Raw genomic sequence first — 20,019 nt, forward strand, 5'->3', positions numbered from 1 at the left:
TTTTCAGTACAAAATAATCACCATTGTGCGTGGTTATTAAAGAAGAAAAAACTTTCATGGCGCCCAGCTGGCTCAGTCGATGGAACATACACAACTGTTGATCTTGGGGTTGTGAGTTCGAGCCCCTACACTGGGTGTAGAGAGACTTAAACATTTTTTTAAATCTTTTAAAAAAAGAAGAAAAAGCTTTCAGGCATTTTCTGTAAAGATCTGCTGTGAGGAACTACTGGCAGCTTCCCTAATACGGCACGTTCTGTCTTACCATGGGAACTTCCTGGGCATGCCCTCCTGTGCATGCGAAAGCCCTCCCCCTATTCTTCGACTCATTTCTGTTGCTTTCAAATCGCAGCTCGCTCTTCACTGTTTCAGGGTACTCCTCCTAAGCTTCTTTGGCTAAATGTGGTTTCCTTTCTTCCTCCTCCCTATGTTTATCATAGCAGTCATCACCTTTTGCTGTACTTAACCTTTCACCACTATCTATATCATTTGACTGTAAGCTCTATGAGGACAGAGATTATATCTTTAGGATTCCTCTTTGGCACCTAACTTAGTGCTTGAGATTTTGGTACACAGACATTCATCAGTTATTATTGGAGAAGCGATAGCAGTTTTCATTGAATAACAGAAAACCACTTCTGAGCCAGTAGGGAAGCATAGTTGATTCCTGCAAAAGGAAAAATAGGTCCCTATACAGCAGGACATATACTGTAAATGTCCCCTGTGCCGTGGAGGCCTTCACTGGGCTTTAACTGACTTTCTTTTGATACAGCTCTTCTTCTTTGGAATAATCACTATTCTTTATTGGTATGTACTGCCTCTCCTCTCATTGGTTAGGAAAAAGCAAAACTTTAGGACAGTAGTTTGGTATTGGCAGGTTGATAATTTTGAATGACATACCGTTTTAGCCCATTTTGCATTAAATTTCAAGATTGGAAACCACAAATTTTCTCTGATGCCCAGAGCATGTCTGAAAGTTTTTTTCATTCTCTAACATGTTGGTAATTATTTTGTTTTGAAAGTAGAGTAGAAATGTTAGAACTGTTTATTTTTAGATTTCCGTATTCTGGCCGAAAAGATCTTTAAAGTAATATTCCTTTGTACACTGAAAGCTTTACATGTTTGTCTATAATGCAGCCACTACAGTTGAATCCAAAACTAGTAGTTTATAGAGGTACCACTCAGAGGTTCAACCCTGATTCTAACCCTAATCCTAATGGGGGAAGCTATGCATGTGTAGGGATAGGAGGTATATAGGAAATCTCTGTACCTTACTCTTAATTTTGCTGTGAACCTAAAACTGCTCTAAAAACATAAAGTCTTTAAACACACACCCACACACAATGAAGATTTTTTAACAGAATGAGCAGGGCACTGAATGAATTGAGAAGAAAGATAGTGAATAGAGTGGCTACTTGGACTGTTCTAACATTGTTCCTGGTGGATGTATTTCCTTGCTGGACTTTATGCCCTGGAATATACATTTGAGCTTCTTACACAAATTTAATAAATAAGTATTTTAATTTTTTAAAAAGTGGATGGGTTAATGCATGAAGTTTTTGAATGCATTTAATAATTCAACATTAACTGAGTACATGTTGGCAAATGCATGTTGGAGGAGGGGACACTTCTTGATTGTTTGGGACTGTCTTGAACAATGTATAATGTTTAGCATGACTGCCACTACCTATTAAATGCCTGTAGTGCCTTGGAGGAGGCAGCAATGCCCTGTTATAAAACCACTGATTTTCCTGTTTTAGAAGTAGGGATTGGCTACTAAATGTGGCTTTAAAATGGGGCTTTAAAAATTTATTATCATTCAGGAGGCTGATATTCAGGTCTTTGGCATAGGATGAAAATAGTTTATTGGATTATTGAATTTACATTATAGTGCAAAAATTTCTGATTTATATCAGAGGGATCTGGTTTTCTTCAGAAACCTGAGAGTTCTCACTGAAATATTAATAGTGAAAGGTCAAGAATGGTAAATGCTAGCCATGGGTATAAGAGATTAAGAAAAAAGGCAAGATTGCAAGGGATAATATTCTAGGGCAAGTCTAAGGCCATAGATCTCTCTACATGTAAAATAAATACTGTATACACAAGACTTATAGTAATACAAAATTGGTAGGGAAAAACATTTCTTGAATTAAATTTTGATGGAACTAAATCCTTTTTTCCCCCCAATTGTGACTTGAGTGATAAATCTTGAAATAAAAAGCCTTGATGTTTACATTTTTCCTTCTGAAATAGTTCTATGGGAAATGTTACATACATGATAAAGAATGCCTTCAGCCCCTTCCTCCCCCCCAAAAAATAACTCCCAGCAGCTTTAAACTGACCCCAAGATAATTGTATTTTGCCTTGTTCATATGATTTCACAAACAAGCTAAATCTAAAGATGGTGTTTCCTTTTTACCCCCCAAATTGGTGAATATGTTGACACATTTATCCTGTCAGGTCAGTCCAGTCCTTTGCCAGTTTTCAGTAATAAAAATAAAGTTTCACAGATGAGTTATTGCTTTATATCGTTCACACAGCTCATTTGTGCTCCTCATACCTTCTAGAGTATATTGTATTTTTTCAGATAACCCTCCCTAGCCCCTTTGCCTCCTGGGATATACTGAGTTTCTTCAGCACATTTGGTCTCAAGCAATAAAAATTTGGGGTTTTATGGTTAATTACCATGGAGGAATCTTGCTCTTCATATGTCCTTCACTCAGCTTTGTGAGATGCTGGAATCTTATTGATATTCACTTAAAGGGTTATTAACTTTGGAATACCCAAATAAGAAGCAGCAAATGGCTCTTGCATGCTAAATTAGTATTGAGACTTTATGTCGAGCATATATGACTACCAGGGAGCCATTTACTTAGAATCCCTTCCTGTAATGATTGCTGTGTAAAAGTAATTAACTCTTCATAGTCTAGATATTATTTTCTAGAGTATTGTTATGTAATTTTAAACTCATGTGGTACAGATTTTTCAATCTTGAAAAGAAATAAGGCTTTTGAGGTCAGTTACTAGCTGTGTGATCTTAATGTACTGAGCCTCACTCTTGTCCCCAGAGTTGAGTTTTAGGTCCCTTCCAAATGGACACTGAGAGGATGGTGACACTAGCAGCTCACATATCAGTGGTCATGTTTTGTGGTAAACTGTCTACACTTTCTTTCCTGATCCTTTGTCTCATTCCTGAGAAAAACAAGCTAGAGATTTCTCTGTAGCCATGAGATATTTTTTTCTGGGAAATCCACAGATTATAGAGAACCTTCTGTAGGGCCTACAATATCATCACCTTTAGCATAGAATTGAGCATCTCTAAAATTCATATATTCATTCATTTGTACAGAAAATATTGACTTGAATGCCTCCTGTGGACCAGGCATTGTTACAGGCCCTGGAGATAACTTTAATGAATAAGAGATTCCTCATCAGTAACATAGGTATAATCATTGTACATACCTCAGGGTTGATAGAAAAGTTCAGGTAGTTAATCTATATAAAGCAAAAGAATAGTGGCACAGAATAAGTGCTTAATAAATTTTAGCTATTATTATTACTTTAATAGAGATACAGATAAACAAGTAAAATGGGAAATAATTTCATACTGTGAGCAATGCTTTGAAGACAGTACTCAAAGAGTGCTGTGACACAGTGATTGGGTGGGGAAGGGTTGCTTTAGCATGGTAGTCAAGACAGGCCTCATCAATGCATTCATGACCTTTGAACTGAGACTCAGAGCTTGAGAATTCACATGAAGAACTAGGAACAACACTTTTAATTTTAAGGCCCAGAATTCCGGGGGGAAAGCATGTTGTGTTCAAAAAACAGGAAGAGCTAATGTGATTGAAGCATAATGAATGAGGAAGTGAGAGGTACAGGGGGAGATTAAAGCTGTAGGCAAAGCCAGGTCAGGTTGTATAGGCCAGGAAGTATTTTTTTTTAAGATTTTATTTTATTTATTTGAGTGAGAGAGGGAGCACAAGAGGGGGTAGGGTCAGAGGGAGAAGCAGACTCCCTGTTGAGCAGGGAGCCCGATGGGGGACTCAATCCCAGGACTCTGGGATCATGACCTGAGCCGAAGGCAGTTGCCACCCAGGCGCCCAGCCAGGAGTTATTTTTTGTTCTGTTGTTTGGAATAAGAAATTAAGAATAGCCTGCATTTCCTTTAAGCCATTTTTTGGTAAAGATTTTATTTAATTAATTATTTATTTACTTACTTACTTATTTATTTATGAGAGAGATTGAGAGTGGAAGCAGAGGGGGAGGCAAGCAGACTCCACACTGAGCATGGAGCCCCACGTGGGGATTGATCTCACCACTCTGAGATCATGAAATGAACCGAAATCAAGAGTCGGATGCTTGAGGTGCCTGGGTGGCTCAGTCGTTAATCGTCTGCCTTCAGCTCAGGTCATGATCCCAGAGTCCTGGGATCGAGCCCTGCATCAGGCTCCCTGCTCAGCGGGGAGCCTGCTTCTCCCTCTCACACTCCCCCTGCTTGTGTTCCCTCTCTCGATATATATCTCTCTGTCAAATAAATAAATAAAATATTTAAAAAAAAAAGTCAGATGCTTAATTGACTGAGCCACCCAGGCACCCCTCCTTTAAGCTATTTTTAAGGAATGTCATGGTAGAATGCAATTATTGATATAAGACTGGTTTATAGTAGTAATTCTTAAAGGTCTTAAGTACCTGGGAATTTGGTTTTCTTTCATATTCACTAGTTGTTCTTTATATGTGTATCAAAAATTCCTGACTCAAGCAGCAAAATCTAGAATGCTGTTTATTTGTTAAATTTCCAGTACCTCTGGGACACCTGGGTGGCTCAGTCAGTTAAGTGGCTGCCTTCGGCCCGGGTTATGATCCCAGGGTCCTGGGATCAAGTCCCACATCGGGCTCCTTGCTCAGCAGGGAGCCTGCTTCTCCCTCTCTCTCCTTCTGCTTGTGCTCTCTCTGTCAAATAGATAAAATCTTTAAAAAAAAAAAAAATTTCCAGTACCTCTTTTTTTTCTGTAAAGTATGCCATGTAAGTTTTTATGAAAGTATTCAAAAAGTATAGATGGACACAAAAGTAAGTAATACTCTATCTGTTGGGGGCCTACCACATCAGTGTCAGCTTCATAGAAACATGGTGAGCCCAGTAGAAATTATAGCCGTCCTAAATTTGGAAAATGAGTATAAAATAAGTTGTGTATATAGAATATGTTTTGGTTTTCCTTTTTTTTCTTTTTCCCCACAGAAGAAAGTGTTCTGGGTTTTTTGACCGTGGCACGTGTTCATTTTCTTAGTCTGTGAATAGAGTTGATGCCAGAAAAGACAAACATTATAAGTAGAGTGAGGTCAATGAAATTTTCCAGGCCCAGTGAATTTGAAAATTATTTGGTAACCTGACTTAAATTCTGATGAGCTTGTAATCCAAGATAATGGTGCTATAGACAATTTATATCATCATTAATTTCAAGTCTTAGCCTCAAAAATACGGATCACTGATGCATAAGATTTTGTTGGCACAATTTATTTGGATACTGACTTGATTAGAAGATCTCAAATAATTTAAATGCATGAGGTCAAAGGAAAATTATTAACTTATATAGCCAGGGCAGTAATTTGTGTATATATTTTAAGCTTCCTTGGTTTTAAAATCTAAAAGACAAAATCTGTGTCCTAAATTTATAAGTGTGCTGACTTCTGAAATTATTTAATGAGGTTGCTTCTTTTCATTCTCTGCTTTTCTTGAGCCTGCTTGTGTTTGAACATTTTAGGTCATTTATAGCAAGTATACTGACCTGGTTCCCAAGGAAGTCATGAATGCAGATGACCCAGACCTGCAAAGACCTGATGAAGAAGCCATTAAAGAGGTAATAGGATATTGAGAGAGATATATATATAAGTATTTTAGATGACTTTCTACATCTTTATTAACTTTCAAACCACTCAATATGGTATTTCTTATTTCAGATAACAGAAAAGACAAGAGTAGCCTTAGAAAAATCTGTATCACAGAAGGTTGCTGCAGCCATGCCAGTTCGAGCTGCTGATAAACTGGCTCCTGCTCAGTATATTCGGTATGATCTTGCCTGGAAGTCTTGGTTTCACATCGGACTTGATTGGGATTGGGGGTCCTGGTATTCTTTCACTATCCTACTTAGTCACAGTTGAAAATGTAATTTTTTGAATAGTGACCTGAAGCCTATTGACTCTGTGCAGACTATTGAAAGCAGAATTTTTTAAAGATATCTACTTAGAAGATATTTAGCTATTAGGCTATTTTCAAAATGTATTTTTTGTTTTTAGAAATTAATAATTACTCACAGCATATGATCCAAACTGCAAATATTACTTATAGTTTCCCATTTGTATATAATAGGCTTTATATAACATATATTTATATAATATTATGTCAAAATTACTATATAATAGTAGTTATATAACATGTAATAATAGTATAATAACAGAATATTAGTAGTGTACTAATACCATTTATATAATAATAGGCATCTTTATAATACTTATACATTTTGAAGGATTTCATTCAACTAAATCCTTATGTAGAGAGATGATTCACATGTAGGTATTATAGGAAAAATCAGCTTATAGAGCTGCTACTATTATTTTTTCTCTGTTTTACAACCTATGATTAGTCAAGAACTACTAATTCTAAGCTGCCTGCTGAGAATATTATGGGGCGTTTCTTCTGCAAATGCAAACTTACAAAATAGGTACCATTTTCTAGACCTCTTATCTGTGAAATTGAACACCGTGCCTTCCATGGTGGAAAATGGCCAGGGATGGATTATTTGCAAACTGATATGACTCTAGTTTACATTTTGCTTACAACTCATTATTACTCTTAGTTCTCTTATTTCCATTGCTATCTGCTCTGCCTAAATATTTTTGCTACTTTCTATTAATACTTTATGAAAGGAATTGACAGTATAGTCTAGCTTAGAATTATAACAGAAGACAAATACCTATTGAGTTTGAACTAGTTATACCTTTAGTTTCATCTGCATTCTTCAGATATACACCATCTCAACAAGGAGTGGCTTTCAACTCTGGAGCTAAACAGAGAGTTATTCGGATGGTGGAAATGCAGAAAGATCCAATGGAGCCTCCAAGGTTCAAGTAAGTAGGTAGCCTCATGAGAATAAAACACCGTTTTGTTTTGTGTTTTTTGTTTTTTTAAGATTTTATTTATTCATTTGAGAGAGACAGAGCACAAGCAGGGGGAGAGGCAGAGGGAGAGGGAGAAGCAGACTCCATGCTGAGCTGGGAGCCTGACATGGGGTTCGATCCCAGGACCTAGAGATCATTACCTGAGCTGAAGGCAGAGGCTCAACCATCTGAGCCACCCAGGCGCCCCAATAAAACACTGTTCTTAAAAAAGATATGAGAGGAGCAAAATATCCCAAATGTCCATTAGTAAGTGATAGGATAAATTGTGGGACATTTATACATGGAATACTATTGATACTAAAATAATTGTTTTAATTAATTTAATAAAAAAGAGTAAACTTTTAATACATGAAATAACATGGATGAATCTCAAAATTATTATGTTGAGTGAAAGAAACCAGACAAAAACAAGTACATTCTGTATTATTCCAATTATATAAAACTCTAGAAAATGAAAACTAATCTGTAGTTACAGGAGGTAGATCAATGCCTGTGGTGAAGGAAGGGAGGAGAGGGGATGAGAGGAACAAGGAGGATAGGCAAGGACGTGCAGAAATTGGAGGTGATGAGTATGTTCACTATCTTGATTGTGATGATAGGTTTCACAGGTGTATACTTGTGTCAGACTTAAACAGTACACTTAAATATGTATAGTTAATTGCATGTCAGTTGTACCTCAATAAAGCTGTTTTAAAAAAAAATGGGGCACCTGAGTGGCTGAGTCCATAAAGCATCGAACTCTTGATTTTGGCTTAGGTCATGATCTCAGGGTCCCGGGATTGAGCCCCATGTCAGGCTCCACACTGGGCATGGAGCCTGCATAAGATTCTCTCTCTCCCTCTGCCCCTCCCCCCACTCTAAAAAAATAAAAGTAGGGGCACCTGCGTACTCATTCGGTTAAGCATCTGACTTTTGATTTCAGCTTAGCTCATGATCTCAGGATTGTGAGATCAAGCCCCACGTCAGGCTTCACAGAGTGTGGAGCCTGCTTGAGGTTCTCTCTGTCCCTCTCCCACTCCCTCTCTTAAAAAATAAATAAATAAAAGAAAAGAAAAAAGTAGGGGTACCTGGCTGGCTCAGTTGGTAGAGCATGTAAGTCTTGATCTTGGGGTCATGAGTTCAAGCCTGATGTTGGTTGTGGAGCCTACTTTAAAAAAAAAAGTATATTACCCTGTGAAATGATAATGATATTGTGGAGGTGAGGTGGGTAGTGATGATGACAGGGTTGGCTGTGATTTAACAGTTGTGGATGCTGAGTGACTGATACATGATAGATGAACATTCATTATAAACTCTATTTGTTTTTGTATATGTTTGAAGCTTTATAAATGGGAAGGGGAAACTTGAGACATATTAACCAAAATGGAAAAATGTCTAACACTCTCTGGTTGTGCTTTGATTTATCCTTCAGGATTAATAAGAAAATTCCTCGAGGACCACCTTCCCCTCCTGCACCTGTCATGCATTCTCCTAGCCGAAAGGTAATCTTTGCTGTAATCTAACATCTTTTTTTGTACTCATGATTATTAATTTTATAAGTAACCTCCCACAGAACAAAGTCTAGATGCCTATACAGGTACATTTTGCCATGCTTACTGTTTTTTTAATATGATTTTTAAGATCAAATAAGGACCCACTCAGGACTATAATGTGTAGTTCCAGAGTGCTTATGAGAATGTATGTAAAATGTTAGCTTTTAGTTTTCATGTTATTAGCCTGACCCCTGCTTTAAATGGAATGAACAGGGTCTGCTATTTGATAAGCAGGATATTATCATAGAGGAAGTGAGGGATTAATAGGCCTCTGATAATCTGAGTGGCATTTTTTAGGTATGATTTATTATCCAACTGAAAGAACAAATTTTCATCTTAAAGAAGTCTTGTCACTTTATTTTTTAATAGACCAATTCTTTATTTTTTTTAAAGATTTATTTACTTATTTTAGAAAGTGAATGCATGAGTAGGACGAGGGGCAGAGGCAGAGAGAGAGGAAAAGAGAATCCCAAGCAGACCCTCCGCTGAGAGCGGAGCCCAATGCAGGGCTTGATCCTACGACCCTAAGATCATGACCTGAGCCAAAACCAAGAGTTATCAAACACTCAACTAAGCCACCTAGGTGCCTCTCACATCACTTTAAATATGGAAAAATACTCACCAGCATTTATAATTGTCAAAAATAATTTGTAGAATATTTTCCATTTTTTATATTAAAGTTATTATTAGAATCCATGGTATGGGAACATAATATATAGTGCTACCAAACAAATGGAATTTTGACCTTTGACTAAATCTATTCACATGTCCGTGTTTATTGAACTGTCTTTGAAGAGAACATTGTACATAGGTTTTTAGCTGGACTACAAATTGGAAAATGTCTCTTCTTCCATTCTTTTGTCCACTCAGATGACCGTGAAGGAGCAACAAGAGTGGAAGATCCCTCCTTGTATTTCAAACTGGAAAAATGCAAAGGTAATTAAGTTTCATAAAATCAGTCTCCTACTATTAGAACCTACTGAGAAACAGGAAGGAGCTTTAGCCTCAGAAACTTTCATTAAATCCTCAGCATCTCACTTAGCTGAGTGTTTTCAAAAAGGAACACCCAACTTATGTGACTTTCTTTTCTTTAATGTAATAGAAACATAGTATTCCAGTCACATCAATACTGTGTAGATTCTTTTAGTGAATTGTAGTTATCAGAAGCATATAGAGAAAGGATAGGTAGAATAAAGTAACATATCCATGAATGATAGTATTCTTTAGAAAATTTAGAAATTGATAATCTAAAATCATTTCTTAAACCAGTTTAAATGATAATATGACAAAACAGAATAAATGTTTGGCCATATTCAGTGCTTTAATTTTTAAACATTTTTTTCTGTTTATAACAATGTGTGCATAAGCTATTTAAATCCTTCATATCTCTAAGCACCAACACTTCCAGGAGTCATGAAGTATCTGCAAAATAATGTGAAATATATTTTCCTTCCTTTTTCTTTTTCTTTTTCATTTTATTTATTTGAGAGAGAGAGAGCACACAAGCAGGGGAGGAACAGAGGGAAATGGACAGACTCTGCCCTGAGTGCAGAGCCCAACACAGGGCTCGATCCCAGGACCCTGAGATCATGACCTGAGCTGAAACCAAGAGTCGGACACTTAACCAACTGAGTCACCCAGGCACCCCTGAAATATATTTTCTAATCACTATTGCCCCATTTCCCCCAAGTTGTGTTTCATAATTCTATTTTTGATGAGTGAAGAAGGCCACTTTAATTTGTAGATTAAATATAAATTATTTCCTAAAGAAAGTTATGCACTCACCCTATAACAAAAAAATTATTGGGTAGTCCATTTTGGCTTGATTAACGTATATGTAACTATGTGGTATCTTGAGCTGATTCTGTAACACTTCCCTGTATTAGCAGTAAAGACTATAGACAAGAGGTCAACATTTGGGAATGTAGTCATAAATCTGGAAAAATATAGCTAAGCCTGAAATGTCCTGGATGTTCAAGCATATTCCTTGAGTTAGTGAAAATAGGGTGCAAAATTTCAGAACAGGAAGAATCTCAGTTGTCTATCAAATAACTTATCTTTTTTCCATTTACTAAAACTTACAGTATTCTAAGAATCTGACAAGTCATTAAAATAGTACCACACATTAAACTACCTATATATTCTCAGGTTTTAGTGATTTGTTCCACTTTTGTATGACTGTTCTATTACTTGAGGAACAACTGCTTAGCTATTTGATAGTGATTTCCTTTTATTATAACTCAAAATTATTAACATGAGAATATTTGCTCAGAGCTTGGGCTCTGACATCACACTGCCCAAGTTTAAATTTTAGCTCATCCATTTATTAACTGTGTGCCCTTGGGGACATTCACCTAAGCTCCCTACCTCAGCAGCAGCATCTGTGAAATGGAAACACATTGTTACCAGCCTTCCAGAGTTACTGTGAAGGTTAAATGGGACCGCAAATGGGAAGTGCTTTGAATTGGCCTCCACACGAAGTTGTCGGTGTTAGCTGCTGCTGTTGCATAATTGTGAAGAAAGATGTAAGAAGAAGAACTTCAGCTCAGTGGTGGTCAAAATAGACATATTTAAATCTAATTTTAAAGAATCTATTGCTGCTCTTTTATGACCGGTGTTTTCTGCCTGCTGTCACACAGGGGTATACAATTCCATTAGACAAACGTCTGGCTGCTGATGGAAGAGGCCTGCAGACAGTTCACATCAATGAGAACTTTGCCAAGCTGGCCGAAGCCCTCTATATTGCTGATCGGAAGGTTGGTCTCTTATAGTGAAAGGGTTTAATGCTCTTGATAATTTGTAAATCTATTTTTGGTTACCTAAGATACTGTTTGTTCATTCCAGTTTAATTGACACATCACTGTAAATTTTAAGCCATTCAGCCTGATGGTTTGATTTACAGAAGACACTGCTGTTTCAGCTACAGTACTGAGTACCCAGCGAGGCTCACACCTGTGGCACGTGTGCCAGAGACAGCATGTGCTGTTTGCAGCTCTGTACCTGGTCTCAGCCTGTGTAGACTTGTGCACACACCCTACCACTGGCGATCCAGCTTCCTCACGACATTCCAGAACGATGGTTCACTAGGCTAATCTCATTGTTATTTTTTTTTTCCTTAAGATTATATGTATTCATTTGACAGAGAGAGAGAGAGAGACGGGCAGAGGCAGAGGGAGAAGCAGACTCCCCGCTGAGCAGGGAGCCCTATGCAGGACTCGATCACAGGACCCTGGGATCATGACCTGAGCCAAAGGCAGATGCTTAACCAACTGAGCCACCCAGGCACCCCGATCTCATTTTTAAAGAAATGATCGACTGCTGTTTTTAGATTTCATTTTTTTTTTTTCTGTTTTAAATACAGATGTCTCCCAAATGGTCGGTAGCATAGAAAGGCAAATAAACATTCTGATGAATGCTGTAGGAAATGATAGTCATAATATTGGTTGTCTATTAATATTATGACATTAATATTACTAGTGTGTGTGACCTAGAAGTTCACATACATTATGGCATGCATTTAGAACATAGAAAAATGTATCTCCTGCATCAGAGCAAGCACCCTTATAAAAATCTCTTGCTAAAGGCTTTATCTTAAATAGATTTGCTTGATTTTGAACACATAACCAATTCCTGCTATGTTATTGATACTGAAAATTTCTTTATTAGAGTCTTGTTTAATTTTTATTTTTTGGGTTGTTTCTGAGAAAGCATTAGTGAAACAGTGACTTGCAAGATTATAGGACTCATTATAATAAGTTTCAACCACTAAAACATTTTCCAGAATGAAAAATCTAAGTTTGCAGTGTCTTCCAGGTGAGCTTTCTTTTAGTGGACAAGAATCTTTGTTTTAACCAGCAGTAACAAATCTGAATTCTTTATACTTGCTCTTTCAAGCCAAACTTCAGTCAGGATATTGGATGATAGCTGTAACTTTTCCCCCAACCATGTCTTATTTAACATTCAACTTTACTAACAGGCTCGTGAAGCTGTAGAAATGCGTGCTCAAGTAGAGAGAAAGATGGCTCAAAAAGAAAAGGAGAAACATGAAGAGAAACTTAGAGAAATGGCCCAGAAAGCCAGGGAGAGAAGAGCTGGGATCAAAACCCATGTGGAAAAAGGTATGACATTCTCTTTCCTCAGCTGAATTTACAATATGAACAATACATATCTCATTTTAGAGACTCACTGTTGTTTTTACTGCACACAAAACTAATACACACCTATAAAGAAAATGTAGATATTTCACAAATAATATAGAAATGAAAGAGTAACTTCTGCTACTGAGCTGTAGCAGTAGAAAATAATATATATGTATTTTTTTAAGATTTTATTTATTTGAGAGGGAGAGAGAGAGTAAGAGCACAAGAGCCAGGGGAGGGAGAAGCAGACTCCCCGCTGAGCAGGGACCCTCCCCTCCCCCCCTCCAAGTGGGGCTGGATCCCAGGTTACTGGGATCATGACCTGAGCCGAAGGCAGACACTTAATTACTGAACCACCCAGGCACCCTAAGAGTATATATTTAAAGAAGGGCCTTTAGTATGGGACTACAGTGGACATTTTTAAAGTTCAGAGTAATGTACTTTTAAAAATCATGTATTACTCAAGTGATGGGCTTGATTTTTCTCTCATTTTAATTTTCTTGAAACTTAGAAAAATGAGATCTCCAACTGAATAATTCAGCTTTCCCACATAGTAAAATAATCCACTTTTTCTAACTTGTAGGCTAATAAACCTATAATCATTAAATCTGCCAATATTTTCTCTCTGGCTTTATTTAGTGTTTACACTGGTTTATTAATTCATTTAGAGTGAGAAGAGTAATTCTAATTCAAGAAAGTTGTGAGGGCAGTTTGTTTCGTTAATAAATCCTAGACTAGTACAATTATTCATTGACTCAATTCATATTGAACATCTACTATATGCAAGGTTCTTTTCTAGACACAAGGATTTCTGTTAGGTTGGGTGTATAGTAGTGAACATTCTAGTGAGTGTAAACAGACCAAAAAGTTAATTATCATTACTAGATGATTAGGGATAATAGTACAGTAATAATTGCTGTGAAGAAAAATAAAACAGGAAGTGCCAGAAGGAGAGGGCGGTCAGAATGGACCTCACTTCTGAGATGGTAACGTTAGCACAGAAACTTGAAGGAAGTAAGGAAGTGAGCCTTGTAGATATCTGGGGCTTTGAAGAGCATCCCAGATAGAAGGAACAGCAAGTGCAAAGGCCTTGAGTTGGGAGTATACCTGTTGTGTTAAAGGAAAAGCAGGAGCCAGTATAGCTGGATTGGAGTAAGAAAGCTGAATAGTAGATGAGGTGTCGGAGTAGTTAGAGTAAATAGGAAGAGTAGTGGCCAGATCATGTGTGGTCTTTCAGCCATTTTAGCAACATGGCTTTCACTTCAGATAACGTGGGAAGCAGTTAAGACTTGGAGTAGAGCAGCATGATCTGCCATATATGAGCAGGCTGTGAAATGGGCATGTGGAGGAGTAGGGAAACCATTTGGAGGGCTATTGCAGTAACCAGATGAGAGATGATGATGAGAGGCAGGGAAAACATGGTCAGATACAGACCATGGAGAGAGAGCTGACAAAATTTGCTTATGGATTAGGTAGTGGTATGGAAGAAAAAGAGTCAAGGATGACTCCACAGCTTTTGACGTGAGCAATTGGGAGGGATTGAGTTGCCATTTACTAATAGTGGGAAGACTGCAGGGGAAGAAGTTTGGGAGGGAAAGATTAGTTTAGTTGTAGACATGTTAAGTTTAAGATGGAGGTGTCAAGCAGGCAATTGGTTATAGGAGTCCAGAGTTCAGCTATAGAGAAGTAACCAGAATTATAAGTAGTGATCCACATCCTTGAATCATATATGAATGACTTAGTGAGGCAAGATATAAAAACCTGCCTGTTGTACATACACTTAGCCACTAAAGGTAATTAGAAGTCAGATTTCCCTATATCTAAGTCTCTACACTGGTAAGAAATTAAAAACAAAAAACACAGAATGGTTCTTGAGGAATTAGCTAAAATTCTGAAAAATGTGTTGTCAGATATTAAAAAGAAATAATGTTTATTGATTGCTTATTATAGAAGACACCACTCTGAGCACTTGACATGTATTGCCTTTATAATCCTGGCTCCAGCAACCCCTTGCAGTGGTTCTAGGATTGTCACCATTTTACAGAGGAGGAGACTAAGGCTCAGAGTGGTTGAGTGACCTGTATGAGGTCACATGGTTAATCTATCATAGGAACAGGATTTGAATCCAGACAGGCTGGCTCCAAAGCTGTATCCCTTCAGACTGGAGAGAGAAGAGAAAATGAAGATAGACATAAACACAGTAGGTAGAGATCAAGATACAACCAGCCCCTGTGGACCACGAGCAAAAGGTTCTTTATTCAGCCAATCTTTGAAAATATAAGGGTAAATTTACACATAATTTTTTCCTGGAAAAAAAAAATTTTTTTTTAAAGATTTTATTTATTTATTTGACAGAGAGAGACAGTGAGAGAGGGAACACAAGCAGGGGGAGTGGGAGAGGGAGTAGCAGGCCTCCCGCCGAGCAGGGAGCCCGACGCAGGGCTCGATCCCAGGACCCTGGGATCATGACCTGAGCCAAAGGCAGACGCCTAATGACTGAGCCACCCAGGCGCCCTGCTGAAATTTGAATATGACTGTTTTGAAACACACAGAAAAGTTGAAAGAATTATACAATGAACATCCATATCTCCACCACCTAGATTCTACAGTTAACTTTTTTTAACAATTAACATTGCTTAATTTGCTTTATCATCTGTCTACTGATCTTTCTATCCATCTGTCAATTCACCTTGCAATTCTGATGCATTTCAAATTAAGTTAAAGTCATCAGTATACTTTACCTCTAAACACTTGAGCTGCATGCATGATTCTGGAATTCACATTCAAAAATTAAACAAATACTATTGGATTTAAATTAATTGCAAGTGAGTTAAAAGGGCTGAATGTGACTATAAAGAAATTCATGGAATTATCTGTCATGGGTTAAAGAATATTCTCTTGTTCCAAATATGAATGGGTAATATAGTGATGAAGTAATTTTCAACTCTGTTTACACAGAGGATGGGGAGGCACGTGAGAGGGATGAAATCCGGCATGATAGGCGAAAAGAGAGACAGCACGACAGGAATCTTTCCAGGGCAGCTCCTGATAAGAGGTGGGTGCTATTTGAGAGAAATGCAAATTATGAGGAGTGGGTTTTGTGAACCTTTTTGAGAAGAGGTTTAGTCCATTGAGACCAGTTTTGCTTCTCTCCCTTTCCTCTCTAGATTGATAACTTACTAAATCAGCACTTATTTTCTTACACTAAACTACCTACTTTTTCTTAGCAGAAGAATTGACTGTCCCTAAAGTATATCCTTTCGCATCACCTTGTAGAGTTAGCTGGACTTGTGAATGACAGGGACATAGAAAAGGGAATTCAGATCATGTTTGTGAAAAGAAGGTAGTAGATAGGACTGTTCTGGTCTGTTCTTTTCCTATTTCAAGTGGTGAGACAAACTTATGCGCCTATTCCCCTAGACAGGGAAGAAGATTCTGTACCTTCATTGAGATCCTACGTAGATGCAGAGGGCCGTCCCGAGTACAATGGGGGAGAAGAGCAGATTTTGTGAGAAGTGAAAATTGGCCTCTTCTCATGAGTAGTTCACTTAAAATTCAGAAAGACAGAGCTACCATATAAAATTACTTGGGAAAATTAACACAACACTGCTAATAAGTACAGAACTGCATGGAACAAGCAAAATACATGTATGGGGACTTGCAGTAAAGTAAGGATTGGCAAAGTTTATGCTTCACCAAAGGCTGAGCACTGAATTCTGAGTGAGGGTTAAAATATAAAACATTTTCTTTCCATATGAGCAGTTTTCCATGTGCTCTAATCACTTTGTGAGCTGATACAATCCATTTTTTCAAGTCATGTCTTAAACATGAAAAAGATGATTCCTGCTGGTGGTGCTCTTTGTTATTTAATGGCATAGCTCATCTCCCTGGATAAGTGAAGTCATGGAGAAGCAGAAAATCTGTATTTAGAGTTGTGGGTAAATGTGCAGTGTAGAAGAGAGAGGAATGAACATGAAAGTGCACAATTAATGATACTCTTGGTCTGAAATTCCTAAGCTGTAAAAATCAAGAGGACTCTAGATAAATTGGGCCCTTAAAACCAGTAAAGTGGTTATGAGAATTGATAACATAGAAAAGCTGTAAACTTGTTATTGGGTGAAAATCAGGTTGTCTATAGAAATTATTTTAAGACCTGAGTTTCTGGTAAAATAAATGATGACGGTTACCATGGTTTCATTACAATGTAGATTGCATATATACTGAAACAGCAGGGGAATTAAGATAATCTGAATATTGAAAATCATACTGAGTAATTCAGTCATTGACATGTTTTCCTCAAAATTCTAATAGGATAAAATTACTAAATGTGGTTTAGGTAAAGAACAGATTCTGTCTTATTGAAAGTGATTCATATGATACATCTGATTTGCATCCAGTCCCCCCCAGTCCTTGTATAATAGCAAATACAGACCGTAGCAATTTCATATCTCAGCATGCTGTCCCTGTAAGGTGATTGCTTATATTAAAGACTTCATGTCCAGAGTGAGTCTCTTGACAGTTCTTTTCAGCTAACAGGAAGGCCTGATTGTAAAACCCTACCTGTTCTAATAACCATGTCTCTGAAATGCTCTAAGGACTGCCAACCTGATTTTGCATTATCAGGGGATATATGTTCACAAGATATGAACAGGACGTATTCGTTAACTTTGCTTCTGAGATTGGTTGTATTGAAATTGAAATTCAGCTTGTCTGTGAAGAGTTTTGTTAGTGACATTGTATTTTGAAACAGGTCGAAACTACAGAGAAATGAAAATCGAGATATCAGTGAAGTCATTGCTCTTGGTGTGCCCAATCCTCGGACGTCCAATGAAGTTCAGTATGACCAAAGGCTTTTCAACCAGTCCAAGGTACAAGGAGTTTAGAAATAACATGTCTTAAGTGTTGATGTGAATACCAGTCCTCAGGGAAAAGAAAACTAACCTATCATAGATTGATCAGCCTAAGGTGTGCTGGCATAGTGAGAGAAAAAAATTAGAAGTTGCGTGTTGTGACTTACAGAACTGTTTTATCTTATTTCATCTTATTTGATGTAAGATGAAACAACTCTGATTTTGACCTCTTAAAGTTGGCTAAGATTTAAGACACTGGTAGAAAATGAGAGAAATAAGGTGACAAAACTTGGTTTTAGTATATCAGTCTTTTATTTATAAAGCCAGTGTCCTTCAAAAGTATCTCTTGGGTTTTTTGTTGATCTTTGAAAAACAAACTTAATGCTAAAGAAACATAACTTGAGATCTTTAAAAGGTGAAGCTATAAAACTAAATTTAAGTGCTACACTAGTTGTCAGGAAATGTGATTTCTAATACCTATCATTATTAACTAGCTAGGATACATTAGGCCCGAAGAAGTGCCTTTATGTGTTCATCCACCCAACAGTGATTATATACTGTGCTAAAGACAGTGAGATCAAAGATAGATATGCCTTTGCCCTCAAGGAACCTTCGAGTCTACTGGAAAATACATATATATGTATAAATAAGGACAGGGCAGACTGCAATAAAAATATGGAAGTATAATGTTCTACTGGGATACAGAGGGGAAAAATGTATTATGACTTGGAGGATTTAAGATTTGAAGGTAGCATTTGAGTAAGTTTTTCTAGTTAATAACTTATTGGGTACTTTTTTACATTCCTGGCATTGTTCTAAGTCTTTTATTATCTCAATTAATCCTTACAAAAACCTATGAAGTCATACTATTTATTATAATCTCTACTTGTAGATGAGGAAATTGAGACACATAGAGGTTTAGCTAGAAATTGATAAAAGATTCAAACGTTTGATTTCAAAGGTTGTGTTCTTTAACACAATGCAATGGTAACTTACCAGCCTGAGCAAAGGGGTGTTAGGCATGAAAGTTCCACCTAAGTATTTATGACAGTCATTCACCTATTACAAGCTTAAGCTTATTTCAAAGCTGTGATAAAATTTTTTCTAAAAAAGCACATCCCTGTATTAAGGAACCATCCAAATATATGAAACAAATTTGTTCATTGTTGACTTAGGATTTTCATTAAGAGCCTTATTGTCGGGCGCCTGGGTGGCTCAGTCGGTTAAGCGGCTGCCTTCGGCTCAGGTCATGATCCCAGGGTCCCGGGATCGAGTCCCGCATCAGGCTCCCTGCTCTGCGGGGAGCCTGCTTCTCCCTCTCCCTCTGCCTGCTTCTCTGCCTACTTGTGTTCTCTCTCTATCTCTCTGTCAAATAAATAAATAAAATCTTTAAAAAAATAAAAAAAAAAAAGAGCCTTATTGTCCCATGCTATAATAGTGATGTTCTCAAGGAGTTAAGGGGTATAGCATTATTATTCTAAATGCCTTGAGATACTGTCAATACAGCGTCCAACTCTTAATCTTGGGGTTGTGAGTTCAAGCCCCATGTTGGGCAAAGAACTTAATTACTTAATAAGTAAATAACATCAGATAAATACTTTATAGTTCTTTTGTCTTCTTGCCACTGTCTGTACAACTGAAATTGTTAAGTACCTGCTTACACTATCCAATTTTAATGACTACTTCACTAAAGTGGTCAAACTTGTTAATTAGCACTTTAAGGACCAAAGGTGGTAAGAATAAAAGTTTATGGACTTTGTTTTTTTATGAAGATCTTTTTAATTTGCAGTTCAGATTGCTGAAAATGCACTATAAATGATTACATGAATGTAATCAGATCCAACTTTTAATAATACATTTTTATTTAATGTCCTTTTCCCACAGGGTATGGACAGTGGTTTTGCAGGGGGAGAAGATGAAATTTACAACGTTTATGATCAAGCCTGGAGAGGTGGTAAAGATATGGCCCAGAATATTTACAGGCCCAGTAAAAATCTGGACAAGGACATGTATGGTGATGACCTAGAAGCCAGAATAAAGACCAACAGGTACCAAGGCAGACAGCTCAGTTTCACTGTTTGCACCAGTGAAAACAAAGTAGTTCATAGTCCTTTCTTTTTTTCCCTAGATTTGTTCCCGATAAGGAGTTTTCTGGTTCAGACCGTAGGCAAAGAGGCCGAGAAGGACCAGTTCAGTTTGAGGAAGATCCTTTTGGTTTGGACAAGTTTTTGGAAGAAGCCAAACAGCACGGTGGCTCTAAAAGACCCTCAGATAGCAGCCGCCCCAAGGAACATGAGCATGAAGGCAAGAAGAGGAGGAAGGAGT

General features: G+C 37.4%; 1 protein-coding gene across 1 annotated transcript in view; it reads left to right on the forward strand.

Annotated features, from left to right (window-relative positions):
* SNW1 (SNW domain containing 1) overlaps positions 1 to 20,019 on the forward strand; it is a 32,552-nt gene that overhangs the window by 12,272 nt on the left and 261 nt on the right. The window contains exons 4-14 of the mRNA XM_081829702.1: positions 5,760 to 5,855; positions 5,956 to 6,062; positions 7,018 to 7,122; positions 8,585 to 8,654; positions 9,576 to 9,641; positions 11,345 to 11,461; positions 12,682 to 12,823; positions 15,803 to 15,899; positions 17,595 to 17,712; positions 19,579 to 19,742; positions 19,823 to 20,017. Of these exons, the coding sequence (XP_081685828.1) occupies positions 5,760 to 5,855; positions 5,956 to 6,062; positions 7,018 to 7,122; positions 8,585 to 8,654; positions 9,576 to 9,641; positions 11,345 to 11,461; positions 12,682 to 12,823; positions 15,803 to 15,899; positions 17,595 to 17,712; positions 19,579 to 19,742; positions 19,823 to 20,017 (1,277 nt within the window). The remainder of the gene's footprint in view (positions 1 to 5,759; positions 5,856 to 5,955; positions 6,063 to 7,017; positions 7,123 to 8,584; positions 8,655 to 9,575; positions 9,642 to 11,344; positions 11,462 to 12,681; positions 12,824 to 15,802; positions 15,900 to 17,594; positions 17,713 to 19,578; positions 19,743 to 19,822; positions 20,018 to 20,019) is intronic.

Source organism: Leptonychotes weddellii, chromosome 9 (genome assembly GCF_054177405.1).
Source record: "Leptonychotes weddellii isolate Sample4059 chromosome 9, ASM5417740v2, whole genome shotgun sequence".
Taxonomy (NCBI): domain Eukaryota; kingdom Metazoa; phylum Chordata; class Mammalia; order Carnivora; family Phocidae; genus Leptonychotes; species Leptonychotes weddellii.